The following is a 19,391-nucleotide window of genomic DNA, read 5'->3' as shown; positions in this document are numbered from 1 at the left end:
AAAAGCCAATTATTTTTTTCGGATTTCAGCCCCAATACCCATATAATTGGTAAGATGGTGAGTTCCGATAATCAAATATGGGATCACATGTGAAAAATAATAACTTCTAACGATTGGTAAGATAGGTGAAGGAGGGGTCATATGACCTTTTAAATGTGCTCATCAAAATTATAAAAACAACCTACACATCGCTTTGAAGGTAATTTTAGTGCTCATCTAACGACCTAATATAACTTTAAAGGGTGAAAGAAAACATACATACATACACTGGGAGCATGTGCCTCCACAGCATGTCGCTGCATCCACTTTGGACCGGTACTCCAGGGGCCTCCGTCTGGCCACCCCCCAGGCAGATGCCTGAAACATCCCCATCTCTTAGGGATAGGACATTCCAGGCACCCAGCCGAAGGGACCACCTCAGTTTAACCCAAGGAGACTGCTGTCTGATAGACGACACCTCAGCACCACCCTGACACACACCAAAGTGTGTTTTGCGGAGTGCAAATCCTGCCACCAACCTCTGAGAGGAAGGTACCCAACTGCAGGAGGACATCCGCAGATACTGTTGGGAAACAGATATGGATGGCTGTTGGCTCACAAGGAGCTAGCTCCTCCTCCCTTTGACAGGTTTTGTATTTAATCCTGCTCGGTGTCCATATCCATACACCCTCCTCACCGGGAAACCGTTTAGATGGTTTAGTCGCCGACAACCCGAACCTGAAACAGGTTAGTACATGTTTACATGATACCTGTAGCAAGTCACAGATCTGATCTGGCATGACCTGACCTGACAATAGCCGTGAAAGAAGAGTTTGTCGACAAAGGTTATTGAAAAAACGACCTCAGCTAACTTCTCAAAATATCCACCCTCCAAAAATTTTAAAAACAGGTAATTTTGATCCGTATACCTATATAGGTAGAGGTGTTTAGGGAGTGCGTTCCGATTGTCTGACAACAAAACAGATATAGTTGACTATATGAAAAAGATATTCGATATGTGGGCTGCTGTAGATTTGGAACACCAAACAATTGATATATCCTGGCCATTGATGGAAAAACATTCAGTATTGTAGGTGGAAAGGAGGGGAAAGGTGGAAGTGGGAGGAGGGAGGGAAAGAGCAGAGGTGAGAGGAGGGAGGGGAAATGGTGGGGTGGGAGTTTGGAGGGAGGAGGTGGGGTGAGGGGGGGTGGGAGGAGGGAGGAGGGATGGGGTGGGAAGAAGGGAGGGGAAGGGTTGGATGAGAGACTCAGCATTACCCGGCAACACCGGGTACCTTTGCTTTCGCTCTCCCCCCTCCTGACTCTCCCCTCCACACACTTCCCTCTCCTTGCTCCCCCCACCCCTTCTCCCTCTATCCTCTCCGCCTCCTCACTATTTCCCTCCCTGCCCCCCGTCCCCCTCCTCACTTAGTATTTCCGTCAGTGAAGCGATGTGGTATTTGCTCGAATGTAATAACTCGATGACCAGAATTTGGATATAATTTGCATTTCACAATTTTATCAATTAACGTCACAAACAACATCAAAAGTCTCACCCACCTGGTTATTTGATTTGCGACCATCAGAGTTTCAAGATAGATTTTACGTGCATAATAGTTATGGACGTACTTTCGAACGTAGTAGCCTCTCCAAATCTTCTGGATCTGTCACAAAAATAGAGGAATCTTCGTGGTATTTGATAAAATATTAAATTTATGAAATTAAAAGAGTTCACTTCTCTAAAGAGTTGACAGGATGGCCTATAGGTATGCACACTTGCCTCTGAGCTGTCTAGCCTGGGTTTGAATCTTGACCCAGCTATAAACTGTCATCCCAGTGTTTCACAGGCAGGGCGATTCATCAATGTGTGTGCCATCCCTTGGATGGACGTTGAACGGGTGTCTCATGTGCCAGCATTTGGTGGTGGATGTTAAAGATCCCATGGTGTCTTCCGCGAAGAGTAGGCAAGCTATCGCTGGGACCACGGCCAAATTCCAAAGTCCTGCCCGAACCCACAGAGGGCCCAAACCAATCAGCTGCACAGCCGTTCCTCCTCCTCCTTCGCCTCATCATCGTCGTCCTCCTCTGTATGTTGCACATGGCTGCGGGTAGCATCATTGGCTGAGGGCATGGCTGTGCTACTGATGCAATGCCCTATTACCAGTGCATTGGTACTCATTTTGCCGACCTTAGAAGGATGACAGTTTAAGTCAACCCCACCTGGTGTTAAATCAATGGCTAATGGGGCTCAAACTCAGGACCCTAAGATCCCAAGCCAGCCATCCTAACTGCTCAGCCAACACCAGGCTTGAAAGCCATGCCTTCAGCCAATGATGCTATGCAGCAGCCTTGTGCTGCATAAGAGCGACGAAGAAGACTTCTCCAAAATTGTTTCTTCATACAGTTAAAAAAAAATAATTTTTTTTTTTCAGTAACTAAGGCTCGTAGTGCTGCTCACCTTCACTCCTTTCATTCCTCTTTTATCCTGCCTTTGGAATAAACTCCCACACCCTCTTCAATCACATTCTTCCCTCCAGGCGTTGAAAATAGCTGTTCACCACCAGCTATCTTCCCCCATCCAAAACCACGATCTTTTCTACCCCCATTAATCCATCTCCTTCAAATTCCCTGTTTTCCTTCCTGAAAGTCCCTGTAGTACCACCTTGCTTTCCCCAGGTACCCCGCCCGATCCCTCACCCTTCCACAGATCTCCCATTGTCTCTGTTCCCCACTTTTTGTGCTTCCCTTTCCTGCCCCTCTTGTCTCCTGCCTTGTTATATGTTCTGTGTATTCGCTCTTACAGGAGCCTCAAAATGGTATACAAAAAAATACATATATATTGCTTCCATGCTTCCAACAATGGCATCCAAGAAAATATAATTGCACAAAATTTCAGAAAATTAAGTATTATTTTCACACTTTCTACAAAAAAACGTCAATGTCAACCACGAACTATGCTCATACATTGCTCAGCCGACTTACTGACCAAAACTTACTATTTCATTGAATAATGATGTACTTACATTGAAAGCCTTGAAGTTGTAAAATTCCATGTTCCTGGTGTGTAGTGCATTCTAAAGGAAAACGACAGGGCAGTGTTGTAGAAGAGGGTTAAAGGAAGAAAAAGAAATAGGTGAAAGAAGACAGGAGTGAGGGGGTGAGGGAGAAGGGTGTATGGGAAGTATGTGGGAAGGAGAGGAGTTCAAATCATCTCACACTTTTGCATACGCATTATGTAGATCGTCTTCCACTTGTGCCATCCAGATAGTTTCATCATTATTTGGCACATGGAATTTACATTTTGTGAATGGTATGGAAAGGAAGCAAAGATGGAAATGTTAAATGCAATGGGAAATGTTTTGGGACTTACTCGCAATAGAACGTGGAAGGATTTTCTCTGAAAGAACCCTCTCCAATGCCTCTGTATAGTCGTTGCCGCATCATGTAAGTACCTGCAAAGAGCAAACTAAATGAGCCAAACGACGACAGGTGTATTTGAGGGCCATAGCAATACAACGAAGGTGAAGTGCACAGCAGAAGGTTCCATCACACATCCTTTGTGAAATGCAGCTATAAAGTTTCTCACAAAAGTCATACGTTTATCAGATTGAAGAATTAGTTGGGATTGTGAAGGCTCTTGTCGACCTGCCTCGGTGGACAGATATAACAAAGGATGGAATCAGCGGAACGGTAATCGGAGTACGCTAACCGCTTCGATCAAAGTTACTGTCGATTCCGTTCATTATTATTTGAAGGTGGACGGAGGTTATGTTTTCCAGAAGGTGTGACTTTAAGCAAAACTAAGTTAAGCAGACGAGATTTCCCATCGGCAGTGTTCTCATGGGGAATGCATTCCCATGGCATATTGCCGGTCACTCTAACATGACGTTATCCTCACTTAACCACATATTGGCAGGGGCGTACCTGAAGTATTTGGTTCCCAGGGCCTGACCCTTCCTCCCCCGAGATTAATAATTAAAACAATTAAATACACAGAAAACATATATCATGTTTGCAAGTAATATTTCAAGTGGATTACAGTGCTGTACCAGTAGTAAGCAAATGGGAAATAAGAAAAATGCAGGACATTAAAAATTCAGCAAACAGGTAATACTGCTTGGCATTGATACAACAACAACACATCTTCAACCAAAGAGAGAACATCACCAGGAAGAATTTTCAAAAAAGGTAACAGAAAATCCAGTGCCAGTGCCAATGTTTTTCCTGCCCATTAATTATTTAATGGAGATTAACTTTTCAGAAGGCATGTGAATACAGTACAGTAATGTAATTAACTTTTCAGAATGAAAGGGTTAACCCATCAAGCATGTCGAGGTCGAGCTAACATTGTGGCTGAGATGTGTATGCAAGTGAGTTTAAACCGACATCAAACCAAAGAACGAATCATGACCTTTCCTGCAATGCAAAATGCCCAAGTAACTTATGAAAGCTTGCTTCTAATTGGTGGAGAAAGCTGATGACAACAAAAGCATTTCTGGGATCGTGCTATATATTCAGGGGTTCACACAATGTTTTTTTTTTTTTTAATGAGATTCTCCAATGAGTGCCAGAAGAAATCGTTTGGTACTCACACAAAAAATAATTGTCAGCTTCGAGCATGCTCGTCTGCTTTCCCAATCGACACTCCGATTTTTAATGCGCCTCTCAGCTTTGTACGCATCTTACTCCTCTGTAAGCGGTCTCTCAGAACGTACGCTCAAGATGAGACATTTGCAAATGCTCTTTTTCTGTTCCAGACGCTCCTGGGCCTCCCCTTCTTCCTCTTCACTAGCACGTTCTCCTTCGATCCACAAAGAGCAGTCAATAAGTAACCTTAAAATGGCGATATAAGTTTGACAATGCAATATGTGTAGTTATAGATGACATTTGTTATAACTATTGGTAAGAGTCAGGTTTTGCCTGTTTTTAGATCTGGCAACATTTAGCATATGACATCAGTGGAGCAGTTCCAAGATGGCAGCTCCCTTAGAAGCATGCACCATGGAGAGCAACGTTCTGTCATCCGTTTCTTGGAAAGTGAGGGTGGGAATCCCAATTAAATCCATCACCGAATGAAGATGCAACATGGTGACGCATGTTTATCGCTGCAGCAGGTGTATGACTGGGACAGGAAGTCAAGAGTGATATGCAGGATGAAATTTCAAAATGTTGTGGACGGATTCGGATAAAACTTCGTGGAGAGGTTGGGTGTCTGACAAGGACTAATTGATTACATTTTGGTGAAGATCCAGATCCGACCTATTTGTGGGATACAAAACAAACTGTTCAGCCTGGCGAACGTATGTGATCTACCAAGTGCCATGCTAGTAAAACAACGCAACTATCATAGAACATGGTAATATGAGCTGTTTCAGAAGAATAGCACTTCAGTGACTTTTCCTGCCCATCACAGACGGGCACTTTACCTCGTGTGAATGAAGCATGGGTATGGTACATAGAACACCACCGACCAAGTAATGACGAAGCTATTTGAAAGAAAACAACAACAAACTAGAACGGCACTCGGTAGAGCGCATACCTCCGCTCCACAATGCATGATCCACGAGAACATATCGGGCCCAATACATTTTTGAAATACCATGCTATACATCGTTTTTGGCCCTGTCTCTGAATGGTAAACAATCACTTTAAAAATTAAATAACTCTTGTATCCAGATCCAGAATGGGATCTTCACCAAAAATTGAATCAATTCTTCCTTGTCTCACACTCAACATGTCCACCAAGTTTTGTCCGAATCCATCCACAACTTTTTGCAATATCGTGCTATATATTAGTTTATTCCTGTCTCTCAATGGTGAAGAATCACTTAAATTACAGATGTGGATCCGGATCCTGATCTTCACCAAAATCGAATCAGTTCATCCTTGTCACACACTCAACCTTCCCACCAAATTTCATCCGGATCCGTCTACAACTTTTTGAGATATCCTCCACACAGACAGACAGACAGACAGAAAAACAAAAGCAGACTGGTGAAATCATAACCTCCTTCACCTTTGGTGTCAGAGGTAAAAAGAGCAATCAGAGATTGCAGACCCTCACCAGGACTTATTTTGTGTGGTGTTTGTACAGTTTTGTGTGGTGTATTTTGTGTGGCATTTGTGAACTGGTGTGCTACTGAATTAATAAGACATAATTAGAACTGACACTTTATAACTGCTGGCAGTAAGCCTGTTGTTGGCTTAGTGGTTAGGTTGGCTGACTTGGGATCATAGCGTCCTGAGTTTGAGCCCTGTTGGCTGCTGAATTAACACCAGGGAGGGTCGATTCAGCCTGTCATCCTTCTGAGGTTGGCAAAATGGGTACCTGTGTACTGGTAGAGGGGAACAGCATCAGTGGCAGAGTCACGCTCCAAGAAATATAAAGGCTACCTGGCAGCCAAAAGCTGCCATATGCTAGAACAGAACAGAACTGCTAGCAGTGATGACTGAGTACCAAGATGTCCCACTTTGATGCAACCCTGCTTGGATTGGACACCTGACCCTGACCCATGACATTTATTATTATTCAAATGAGTTTAGAATGGGATTAAAATAAATTCAATTCAAATCAAATAGAAGAACAAATAGGTACAGTCCTGCATTGGAGTAATCAGAAGGAACTCAAACAAGCAAAAAAAGAAACGATGAAGTCATCAGGAGGAACATGGATGGGATTAGCATTTTAGCTGTTACTCCTCCACCCTCAAACCCATCCAAGCACAGCCAAGTGAGCATCATCAAAAATAAATAAATACAATAATCCAGATGAAAAATATCAAATAATTCTGACTGCCAGACCATGCGTCCAATCAAGTTGAAATTTAAAAAAATGTATTCCATCATTGCGAGATTATAATTGTGAAAAATTTTACATCGATTGCTTAAGCAGTTCCAGAGAAAACATTATTTTAAATTTTTCTTAACTCCAATATGGCTGCCATACCATGTAACCAATTAATTATTCCTTAACAAACTTTGACACCCATGGCTTGGGAAAATTTGTGTGACGTTCCATCTCAATCTGTCCAGCCATTCTGGAGAAGATTTTTTTATCGGTTTTAGGGTAAATCCCATATGACTACCAAACCATGTGACCGATGTTGTCATATGTGAAAACCTTTTGTTATCCTTGCCAGAGGAGAGGGTATTGCATTTGGGTCAATTAGTCTGTCTGTCTGTTTGTTTGTTTGTCCGCACAGAACTTTCGTGTTTTTCTCCGCAACCGCTTGTCAGATTGAGATGAAATTTTCACCATTGGTGCGACTACTCATGTAGAATGTTTGACTGACAATTATGACGTCATAGGTCACGCGGTGTGGCAGCCAAATTGGAAAAACGGAAAAACGTTGGACCTCTATATCTCTGAAGCCGCACCAAGGAAAAAATTGAAACTTGGCACACGGCAAGTACTCCTCATGGGGAATGAGTGTTTTTTTTATTTCATCATAGGTGCCCTCGTTATGATGTCATAATTGCACATGCAGAATGCCATATGTAGAATCCAATCAGTATGAACATTTTTGAGGGTTATCTAGGGATAAAATGGTCCATAGAAAAAAAAATCATGATGTTATCAGTCACGTGATTCGGCAGCCATATTGTTAAAAAAAAAACCTTCAAAAATCTTCTTCTCTGAAGTGGCTGAACAGATCAAGGCTAATTTTACACGTATGACCACCTGTCCATGAGGAACAAAAGGTTCACACACATGATATCATAGGTCACATGGTTGGCAGCCATATTGGATTTCACCTAAAGCCTAAAAAATACACCACTCAAAAGAAGACGTGGTGAGGGTCTGCAATCTCCAATTGCTCTTTTTCTTGTTCCTCATGGAAAGTCAGTCATACGTGTAAAGTTTCGCCTCGATCTGTTCAGCCACTTCAAAGAAAAAGATTTTTGAAGGTTTAAAAAAGAACAACAATATGGCTGCTGAATCACGTGACCGATGATGCCATCAATTTTTTTTCTGTGGACAATTTTATCACTAGATGACCCATAAAATTTTTTCATACTGATTCAATGTGTCCTATGACGTCATAATTATCACTGAAACATTCTACATGAGTAGTTGCACCCATGGTGAAAATTTTGTCTCAATGTGATAAGCAGTTGCGGAGAAAAACTCTAAAGTTCAGTGCAGACAAACAAACAGACAAACAAACAAACAGACAAATGGACCCCAATGCAATACCCTATCTATCCTCTGGCGAGGGCAACAACAACCACAAACAGGTGCTGATGGAAAAGGAACCATGAAGGCAGCTCACCGCATATAGGCCCTAACTCGGAGACCCCTCAACCACGTCTGAATTGTGATCGCAGCCAAGATGTCTTTCCTCCGGTCTTGTTCCTCCTGTCTGTATGCGATGCAAAACAGGTTCAGTAAAGACGGTTTTCTGATCACACCATGAGCTGTACCCTTGCACAGGGAGCACACGCCATGCCATGATTGTAAAAGTTATTGTTGTGATCCTCACCTTCAACATTGTATAATATACACCATTGTGGTAAAAGTGGTGATATGTTTATATATATATATATTATATATATATATATATATATATATATATATATATATATATATATATATATATATATATATGTTGGAGGTGACGTTTTGGTGTAGGATTGTGTCCAATGGGGATCGGCGGAGTGCTCGTCACACTCCACATATTTTGAAATACTCGTACGTGGCCGTACGTGCGTGGCCGTACGTGCAAAAAAACAAACAAAAAAACGTTCAAACCGCGTGCCAGAAACAACAACCACACAGGCCATTCCTTCACTCTCGCGTGCACGTACGTGCGTGGCCGTACTTGCGTGGCCGTACGTGCAAACCAAAAAATAATAAAAAAAACAAAAAAAAAAACTTTCAAACAAACACACAGGCCGTTCCTTCGTTCTCGTAAACGATGACTGGATTGGGGCATTGTGTTTATCTATAAATGTGCATAAGAAATCGAGAAATTATTAGAATACAGTGTCATCACTATCCGGAAGTCCGTACGTTGTAACCCGTAATGGGGAACGCGGCTGAGGATCTCTTCCCCAACGGCCATGCCTACGCAGCAACGTGTCCTGTCATTGGTTTGGTAAATAAATTGCCATAACTTGGGAACCACTTGTCCGATTAATATCAAACCTTGAAAAGGCACATACTCAGGTCCCCAGCAATATACCTGGCAAGTTTCAATTAGATCGGACCAGTGGTTGTCGAGAAACAGCGGTCACAGACACAGACAGACAGACACACACATTGCTGGAATTATATATATATATATATATATATATATATATATATATATATATATATATATATATTTCACATATATTAAAGAACAAAAATATTTATATCTGAGTTGTATTGTATATGAACTTATAGCATTGGTTTGGCGAAAGGAGTACTGCTCTCCCCTTTGGGCTGGTACCCCTACCTCACACCTTTCCCTCCTGATGCTGTGGAAAGCAAGGCCCTCAAAAATCGATGGGAACTCCCTCAAAGAAGCTGAGTGTGGCCTGTTACTTTCACATCTCAGGTGAGTTGGTGGCCTCTATGTATTCTATCGCCTCCATTTTGGCCTTGCTCTTGGCTCTGTCCCTCTGAGGTTTCTGCAGGGTGCACATGGTCTGCCAGTTACCATCTTCTTGTTGAACTCCCAAAATCCAGGCTCACTGCTCATCTCCATTCACTTGTTCCCCCTTTTTTCTCACATGTGGAAGCAACTTCACTCATCAGTTCAGTCCAATTCCTCCCTCCAGGGATTCATGACAGCTGTTCACCATGACCATGGGTCATCCCCCATTCATACTCATGATCTCCTCTACCCCAAATTACCCCATTCCCAAGCACTATCTTTTTGAGGTTATTGCGATTTACTCCCCCGCCCTAAACTCCCTCTCTCTCTCCTTCATCTCTTTTCATTTGTTCGTTCAGCCTGGTGTGGCTTCACGGTTAGGGCGGCTGGCTCAAGATCTTCGGGTCTCGAGTTCAAGCCCATATCTCTTCGTTGAATGAACACTACGTGGGTTGACTCAGCCTGCCATCCTTCTGAAGTTGGCAAAATGAGCACCGGCTAACTTGGAACAAGGGGAACTGCATCAGCAGCACAGCTGTGCTCCCAGCAATGATGCAGCCAAGCAGCAACAGGCTGCACATGAATAAATAAAATTTGTTCGTTGCCTGTTCGTTTGTTCCTTTTCTGTTTCAGCCCACCTTCCCCTTCCTCTTGTTGTGCTTCATTCAACTTGTGTGCAGCTTATTCACTCCCATGTGTCCTCCACCCCCTCAACCCCATCCTTGATCACGCTCACTCTTGTTCTGCTGTTAGTGTTTCTCACTTTCAATTTTGTTCATTTCCATTCTGCTCCAGTTCTTCCACAAGCCTCGATCATGAATACGAAAAAACATTGGGGTGGAGGGGAGGGGGGGGAGGGTTGATTATATTTTGTTGATCCGGATCCGGAACGCACCATTTAAAAGGACCAGGAAGGACACGGTACAACAACCTGAAATCATAAAAAACTAGAGTAATTCGACTGCGAGCAGTCAACGGTTATGCCTCTGCCCTCCTGCACAAACACTTGAGTATTGACATATTTGACCCTTGACCTTTATCACATCTAGCCCAAAATCTAATCAGTTAATTGCCCTGTCTAACTTTACCTTTGTACCAAGTTTGATGAAATTCTGTCCAATATTTCTTGAGTTAAGGCATAAACAGTAAAATTTCAGAGTTTGACCTTGACCTTTGACCTTTATCACATCTGGCCCAAAATCTAATCACTTAATTGCCCTGTCTTACTTTACCTTTGTACCAAGTTTGATGAAATTCTGTCCAATATTTGAGTTTGGGCGTAAACAGTAAAATTTCAGTTTGACCTTGACCTTTGACCTTTATCACATCTGCCCCAAAATCTAATCAGTTAATTGCCCTGTCTAACTTTACCTATTGTACCAAGTTTGATGAAATTCTGTCCAATATTTCTAGAGTTAGGGCATAAACAGTAAAATTTCAGAGTTTGACCTTGACCTTTGACCTTTATCACATCTGGCCCAAAATCTAATCACTTAATTGCCCTGTCTTACTTTACCTTTGTACCAAGTTTGATGAAATTCTGTCCAATATTTCTTGAGTTAGGGTGTAAACAGGAAAATTTCAGAGTTTGACCTTGACCTTTGACCTTTATCACATCTGCCCCAAAATCTAATCACTTAATTGCCCTATCTTACTTCACCTTTGTACCAAGTTTGATGAAATTCTGTCCAATATTTGAGTTAGCGCGTAAACAGTAAAATTTCAGAGTTTGACCTTGACCTTTAACCTTTATCACATCTGCCCCAAAATCTAATCACTTAATTGCCCTGTCTTACTTCACCTTTGTACCAAGTTTGATGAAATTCTGTCCAATATTTCTAGAGTTAGGGCGTAAACAGTAAAATTTCAGTTTGACCTTGACCTTTGACCTTTATCACATCTGGGCCAAAATCTAATCAGTTAATTGCCCTGTCTAACTTTACCTTTGTACCAAGTTTGATGAAATTCTGTCCAATATTTCTAGAGTTAGGGCATAAACAGTAAAATTTCAGAGTTTGACCTTGACCTTTGACCTTTATCTCATCTGGCCCAAAATCTAATCAGTTAATTGCCCTGTCTTACTTTACCTTTGTACCAAGTTTGATGAAATTCTGTCCAATATTTCATGAGTTAGGGCGTAAACAGGAAAATTTCAGAGTTTGACCTTGACCTTTATCACATCTGCCCCAAAATCTAATCAGTTAATTGCCCTATCTTACTTCACCTTTGTACCAAGTTTGATGAAATTCTGTCCAATATTTCTAGAGTTAGGGCGTAAACAGTAAAATTTCAGAGTTTGACCTTGACCTTTGACCTTTATCACATCTGCCCCAAAATCTAATCACTTAATTGCCCTGTCTTACTTCACCTTTGTACCAAGTTTGATGAAATTCTGTCCAATATTTCTAGAGTTAGGGCGTAAACAGGAAAATTTCAGAGTTTGACCTTGACCTTTGACCTTTATCACATCTGGCCCAAAATCTAATCAGTTGATTGTCCTGTCTTACTTTACCTTTGTACCAAGTTTGATGAAATTCTGTCCAATATTTGAGTTAGGGCGTAAACAGTAAAATTTCAGAGTTTGACCTTGCCTTTAACCTTTATCACTATTCCCCCAAATCTAATCACTTAATTGCCCTGTCTTACTTCACCTTTGTACCAAGTTTGATGAAATTCTGTCCAATATTTCTTGAGTTAGGGCGTAAACAGGAAAATTTCAGAGTTTGACCTTGAACTTTATCACATCTGCCCCAAAATCTAATCAGTTAATTGCCCTATCTTACTTCACCTTTGTACCAAGTTTGATGAAATTCTGTCCAATATTTCTAGAGTTAGGGCGTAAACAGTAAAATTTCAGAGTTTGACCTTGACCTTTGACCTTTATCACATCTCCCCAAAATCTAATCACTTAATTGCCCTGTCTTACTTCACCTTTGTACCAAGTTTGATGAAATTCTGTCCAATATTTCTAGAGTTAGGGCGTAAACAGGAAAATTTCAGAGTTTGACCTTGACCTTTGACCTTTATCACATCTGGCCCAAAATCTAATCAGTTGATTGTCCTGTCTTACTTTACCTTTGTACCAAGTTTGATGAAATTCTGTCCAATATTTGAGTTAGGGCGTAAACAGTAAAATTTCAGAGTTTGACCTTGCCTTTAACCTTTATCACTATTCCCCCAAATCTAATCACTTAATTGCCCTGTCTTACTTCACCTTTGTACCAAGTTTGATGAAATTCTGTCCAATATTTGAGTTAGGGCGTAAACAGGAAAATTTCAGAGTTTGACCTTGACCTTTAACCTTTGTCACATCTGCCCCAAAATCTAATCACTTAATTGCCCTGTCTTACTTCACCTTTGTACCAAGTTTGATGAAATTCTGTCCAATATTTATAGAGTTGGGGCGTAAACAGGAAAATTTCAGAGTTTGACCTTGACCTTTGACCTTTATCACATCTGGCCCAAAATCTAATCAGTTGATTGCCCTGTCTTACTTCACCTTTGTACCAAGTTTGATGAAATTCTGTCCAATATTTCTAGAGTTGGGGCGTAAACAGGAAAATTTCAGAGTTTGACCTTGACCTTTGACCTTTATCACATCTGGCCCAAAATCTAATCAGTTGATTGCCCTGTCTTACTTCACCTTTGTACCAAGTTTGATGAAATTCTGTCCAATATTTAAGTTAGGGCGTAAACAGGAAAATTTCAGAGTTTGACCTTGACCTTTATCACATCTGGCCCAAAATCTAATCAGTTAATTGCCCTGTCTTACTTCACCTTTGTACCAAGTTTGACGAAATTCTACAATTTGCTTCTTGAATTGTCGCGTAAACGAAAATCTGGACGGACGGACGGACGGACAACCCGGAAACATCTGAGATGTTATAAAAATCTAACACATATTTGTATCTCTTACTTCAAGTCCATGTCTATGTCTCTCATATCAGGAAAACGTGTCTATTTAATGTCTCAAATCTGTCCAACACGTCTGTCCCACGTGTCTGCGTATTTATCCTTGTTTGTGTCCATCGAGTTCATACACGCGTACAATACGTTCAACATTAATGTCTACAATCAATGTGCGTGGACAGAACATCGAAGCTTCCCACGAACCGTCTCCTCTCGATGTACTTTTGCCCAGAGACGCAAGGGCGCGAACGCAGTCGAACCACGTCCGCCATGTTGTGCCCCATTGACGTCGCCTAGCAACAGACTCGCGCAGACCGTGCGACGTTTTGCTGACGTCACGGCGGCCTTGACCCGACGCGCGGGCTGGAACACCGGTCACCATGGAGTGTGGTGACTGGTGAAGCCTTCAAACAAAGCGCTCTTGTCATCAGTCACAAGTCCTTGGTTCATGGTCGGGGAAATCGGGTTTCACTTCCGAGTCCTTTGCACAAAACCCGGGTTATTTATTTTGTGTGTGCGTGTGTGTGCAAAGCTGAAACTTGCCTATACACCGCCCAAATAAAGGTATGCGTCACAAGAAGATGCTGCATGTTTGGAACGCCGGGAGTATCGGCCTTATTCAGATGACGTCATCGGTCACGTGACTGTGGCTGCTCCGCCATATTGACTGGTAAGAAAGTATTACCGCGTCCATAACAACCAATAGTCTCCACTTCAACTACACCGTTATTTCCAAGCAAGCGATTTTTTTTTTCTGCAAATGGGGATGTACTCAGCGATATATACTAAAGGCTCTGGAGTGCAGTTTTACCGCTTTCCCGCAGAAGTAGACCGACGAAATCTTTGGATGTCGGTTCTGAGAAGAGAAAAATGGCGACCTGGCGAGCATGACTGGTTGTGCGGCCTTCATTTTGTCTCCGGTATGTAACTAATTTCTGATACGTTATTTCAGTAGTTGGTATTAAATAGCTGGTGGTTATAAAATATTGTCTGATTTGTATCATTATAATGCATTATATCCCTTGTTTTATTGACAGAATGAGATAGGCTACATCGCCTGTCTAACGGCTGTGCAACGAGCACATTTCTGAGTTGTTTCACTACAGAAAGTCACATCGATATGTATAATACATAAAAAAAACTATCACTCGGAAATATCCACAGCAGCGTGGCATCACAGCGGATGTTTGTCATGGAAAAAATATCATGTATCTGTAAGCAAACTGACGAACGAAGATGTTCTACAAACTCAGCATTTGGACAAGAGCTTCACTTGAAATTAACTTGTGGCAGCAGTCAGGTTAAAAAAAGTGACGCTGGTTGCTGAACAAAACAAGCAACAACGATAATACAATAATAGTGAAATGAAAGAAAACAGGCTTAACCTTTGCCCTCACGATAATACAGTTCTTGTCAGCTTTCGTCGAGATTATGTCACTAACAAACCCGGCGACATAATACGAGTAAGCGTCCAAACTCTTGAAGGCTTTCAGGCTGGCTTGAGTGTAAGGACCCGGCGTTTCAACAAGGTAAACACAGATCTCAGGGAAAACGATTTGAGGCCAAAATTTCCTTTCTGTTGTCCATTTATCCTGTGAAATAATTTAAGGATCTTCTCTAAGACCACACAGCTTCAGTTTTTCACACTACCTCTTCTTAGAAATATCATCTAATCCGTGGAAATAGCCCAGAAGTTCGCGTGACATGTGCGTGGTCGCCATGATTTTTTGCCACTCAATATAGCGGAGTCTTACCTTCCGCTGTGACGTCACTCGCTTAGTGCATAGGGTCAATTGGGTACTCTGTTCGTGTCTTTTCAAGCATTTCTCGGTGCTTTTTCTGGCGACGTAGTCACGTAAAGCGCTAAATATTCACGACTAAATATTAACTAAATATTAAGCGCTAAATATTAGCACGTAAAGCGCTAAATATTTTCTGCTGAAAATTATATACATTGAACCCCAATGTCATGGCTCCGCTCAGAAGGACCAAGAGGTCAGATGTAGAAGGTCACGTGTTCGTAATGAAGAGACCAATGTGTTTCATTCACAGATTGCTCAATTGATGGCTCCAAATGAAGAGTGAGTGCCTTGACCATGACAGATATTGTTTTGAGACATTGTATGTGAATTCAAAAGTTTACAAAGTGGACTTTTTAAACAAGAAGTTACACAAAAGGTATAAAAGAGGGACAAAAGCGTTGAGGTTTTCATTAAGCCTGCATTTTGGGAGCTTCATTAACCAGGAGGGGGTTCCTAGAAGAACGCAATTACATCCTCGTGTAGCTGAGAAGGGTTGGAGAGCAGAGATAGAGAGAGAGGGAGAGAGAGACGGAGAGACAGAGATATCGGAGGAGAGGTAAAAAAAAAACAGATTACTGAACTATCTATGATGTGTTCCCTTAGCAAGCAGTTTGCTATCGCTTTCCAAGCCAGTCCTTCCACATTAAGCGCTTTGCAAGCCGCTCGCTCAGCCGCTTGGCAAGTGGAGCAAGCGATTAAAAGAGGTGCTTCGTTATTTCAGTAAAAATAGGACCACGGGTCCTGAAGCTCATCTGGATCAGTGGCAGCAGTCAATGACGTCATCAAATATCGATATTTTGTTCATTTTGCTGAACCTGGTCACGTGATTGTGTGAATGAAAGTTTTCTCGACACTGATTACAGCGATACATGTTTACAGGTGCTGTTTTTAACTTGCCTAAAACGATTTCCAGGGAGCTTATGCGATGGCGCGTTGTCTGTCCGTCAGTCAGTCTATTCGTCCGCAAATACTTGCAACTTCTCTGAAAATACATTTATGATTTCGATGAAACTTCACCACAGCATTCATCACCGAGGATGTACCAAAGTTTGTTTACGGCATTAAAAAAATTGAGCCTTAAAGGTGATTTATGGGGGGTTGCCACCCCCTCTCTCCCCCTTTTTCCCACTCCCTCTCCCCCTCTACTTCCCCCCTCTCCTTCACAACCTTTACACATGCTGAAAACGTGCACATGCATGTAATCCTACATTGTTTTATATTCCCTTTAAAAACTCTCATCTTCCATGTTTTCCCATTTCCACGCTTCGTTATACACTCTATTGCTCACTTCTCGTTTTCTCCCCTTTTCTCCCCCACACTCCACTTTTTTCAATACAATTTACTGATTTGCTACAAAGTGAGGCCGAAAGTGAATGGATCCTCAATTGTTTTGGAATTAACTATGTCATAGACCATGACATGTTGTGAACCAATGTTAACCACAACACTTGGATGAATTCAAATGAAGAAATAAACAAGAAGATGATGTCGTGCAGAGCACGATACTTGAAAAATCCAAAAAACAAATATGACCTCAAAAATAATTGGCTGGTTGAATTCAGTGACCAAATATAAAACTCCTTCAAATATCAAGTCAATCGGATGAAAATTGACAATTTTAGAAATTCGGCCTATGTTGTCCTTTTGGTCCATGTTGACCTCAAAAATAATTGGTGGTTGAATTCAGTGACTTGATCTGCAAATCCTCTTCAAATTTCAAGTCAATCGGATGAAAAGTTGAGGATTTTAGAAATTACACCTGAGTTGCTTACCTTTGGCCTATGTTGACCTTTTGACCTCAACAACAATATGCTTCTTCCTCATGACAAACTCTACCATGTGGTGAAGTTTCATGAAGATCAGTTCAAAATTGTGACCTGTAGGCGACAAACAGACAGACAGAATAACAAAATTGACGAACCAATATACTTGAAAAATGTTCAATTTTGCAAGTAACAAGAAGACGACGTCGTGCAGAGCACGATACTTGCAAATTCCATGAAACAAATATTGTTGTAGTGTCGGGTATCGGTGGTGAGCACGACTGCTAGGGGGAGCAGGAGAGTCGGCTCCACTGAACACTCCGGAATTTAGGTCGTGACCCTCGGATAAGTCCGAAAGGCACGGGCCCTTACAGGACCATGAATCACCAATAATTTGACCACGTGGGGTAGGGTTAATTGCCAAACTTCAATATACCTAAGTACCCACGTGGCAAAGCTACCGGGGAATTCTCACCCTCGGCAGGCCTCGAGCGGGACGAGCCATTACCGTGCTCGAACCGTGTGTAACCCGAGAGGATGGTTACCGAGGCTTGGCGGTTCAAATGAACAATTACGGCAACAACGCCCTTCCTAATCTCCAATACGCACCATGGCAAACCAATGGCAGAAATGACAAAGAACGAGCTGGTACATTCAACAAAAGGGATATTCAGTTATAACAATAATCGGGGAGGGGAACACAGAGCAGAGTTATCACAAATAAAGAAAGGTATCAAATGTACAAGCAATTCCTTAACAATTCTACTTAGAGACAGGGCCCACGACACACACACACACACACACACACACACACACACACACACACACACACACACACACACACACACACACACACACACACACACACACACACACACACACACACAGAAAGAAATGGACCTCGAGGTCTTTATTGCCCCTTCAGCTAGGAGGGAAGACGAGCTGAGGGAAGAGAACGTGCTGGCTACCTGGCCGCGTTCACGCGGCTGGACGACCGCACCTTCCCGGAGCACCAATCTCCAAAGAATGGACCAAGGCAGCCGAACCCAGAGGAGGCGAGACGAGGTGATCTCCCATGATGAGATGGTCGACCGCTTGTCGTAATGCGCCAGACGAGACGCCTCGGATGTGCGGGATGCAGTCAGCCGCAGACCCAGAAAGAAGCACGCTCGAGCAGACGGGACCCACTCTTTAATCCCTTTTCCCATCGTTTTTCGGGGTGGGTCCGCTCCCCCGTCACCTGCTCTCATTGGGTGGACGGCGTGTCGCGGCTCCGCCTTCTTGCAAAGGACCGCCCCGGCTCTGGTCCGCGCGTCGCCCATTGGGCGGAAAATGACGCATATCCTTATTTGGCGCGCAGCCAGAACGAAGCGCTCCTTACCCATATTTGGGCTAAGCCAGAGTGAAACGCTTCATGACCATATTTGGTGCGAAATCCACACCGCCTGGGGCATAGAATTCCGCACACGCCCGCATGCCGGCAAGCGCACGAAGAGCGCGGACAATGCCGCAAGCAGAGGGTTGTTGTTGTCGTTGTTGTTGGTGATGTAAAAATCCTAACTATAAAATAATTCACAGCGCACGTACAATTAATAACCCATTAAAAATAGGACGGGACCCATCCTAGAAACACATACTTACCGATATAACTGATCTATAAGGACTCTGGCTGTTGTGTGCGATGGGTTCCAGATTCGGAAAACACTATGACCTTAAAAATAATTGGTGGTTGAATCTCGTGACTAAATATGCAACTCCTCTTCAAATTTCATGTCAATGGGATAAAAATTGACAATTTTAGAAATTCGGCCAAAGTTGTCCTTTTGGTCTACGTTGACCTCAAAAATAATTGGTGGTTGAATTCAGTGACCTGATATGCAAGTCCTCTTCAAATTTCAAGTCAATGAGATGAATATTGAGGATTTTAGAAATATCAGTTTAGTTGTTGACCTTGGGCCTCTGTTGACCTTGATTGGCTAGTTGAATTCAGTGACCTGAAATATAAATTATCTTCAAATTTCAAGTAAATCGGATGAAAATTGAGGATTTTAGAAATCTCACCTAAGTTGTTGACCTTTGGCCTATGTTGACCTTTTGACCTCAAAAACAATAGGCTTGTTCCTTATGACAAACTCTACCATGTGGTGAAGTTTCGTGAAGATCGGTTTAAAATTGTGACCTGTAGGCAACAAACAAACAGACAGAAAGACAGAATAACAAAATCGACGAACCAATATACTTGAAAAATCTTCGATTTTGCAAGTGACAAACTTACATTGGAGACACACAGGTGACATGTTTACTTATAAGCAATTTTGCCTGGATGTTCGTGATATGTCACAAATACTATCATCGAT

General features: G+C 42.2%; 1 protein-coding gene and 1 long non-coding RNA gene across 6 annotated transcripts in view; one reads left to right on the top strand and one right to left on the bottom strand.

Annotated features, from left to right (window-relative positions):
* SPATA17 (spermatogenesis associated 17) overlaps nt 1-13,852 on the bottom strand; it is a 72,419-nt gene extending 58,567 nt beyond the window's left edge. The window contains exons 1-5 of one of the 2 annotated variants that reach the window (XM_085887369.1): nt 13,674-13,852; nt 8,253-8,342; nt 3,350-3,431; nt 3,003-3,053; nt 1,540-1,643 (exon numbers count right to left, since the gene is read on the bottom strand). In XM_085887369.1, the coding sequence (XP_085743495.1) occupies nt 1,540-1,643; nt 3,003-3,053; nt 3,350-3,431; nt 8,253-8,342; nt 13,674-13,753 (407 nt within the window). In that variant the 5' untranslated portion in view covers nt 13,754-13,852. The remainder of the gene's footprint in view (nt 1-1,539; nt 1,644-3,002; nt 3,054-3,349; nt 3,432-8,252; nt 8,343-13,673) is intronic. The other variant, XM_085887370.1, reaches the window with a different exon arrangement.
* A 215-nt stretch (nt 13,853-14,067) lies between these two features.
* The window catches only part of LOC147022631 (uncharacterized), a 140,381-nt gene continuing 135,057 nt past the window's right edge, over nt 14,068-19,391 (top strand). For 3 of the 4 annotated variants that reach the window (XR_015059826.1, XR_015059824.1, XR_015059823.1), the window contains exon 1: nt 14,147-14,389. This is a non-coding gene — a long non-coding RNA (uncharacterized LOC147022631). The other variant, XR_015059825.1, reaches the window with a different exon arrangement.

This window comes from Eptatretus burgeri, chromosome 7, assembly GCF_056783735.1.
Source record: "Eptatretus burgeri isolate ZD-2024b chromosome 7, Ebu_testis_v1, whole genome shotgun sequence".
Classification (NCBI taxonomy): Eukaryota; Metazoa; Chordata; class Myxini; order Myxiniformes; family Myxinidae; genus Eptatretus; species Eptatretus burgeri.
This window is presented reverse-complemented; position numbering and strand designations above follow the sequence as displayed.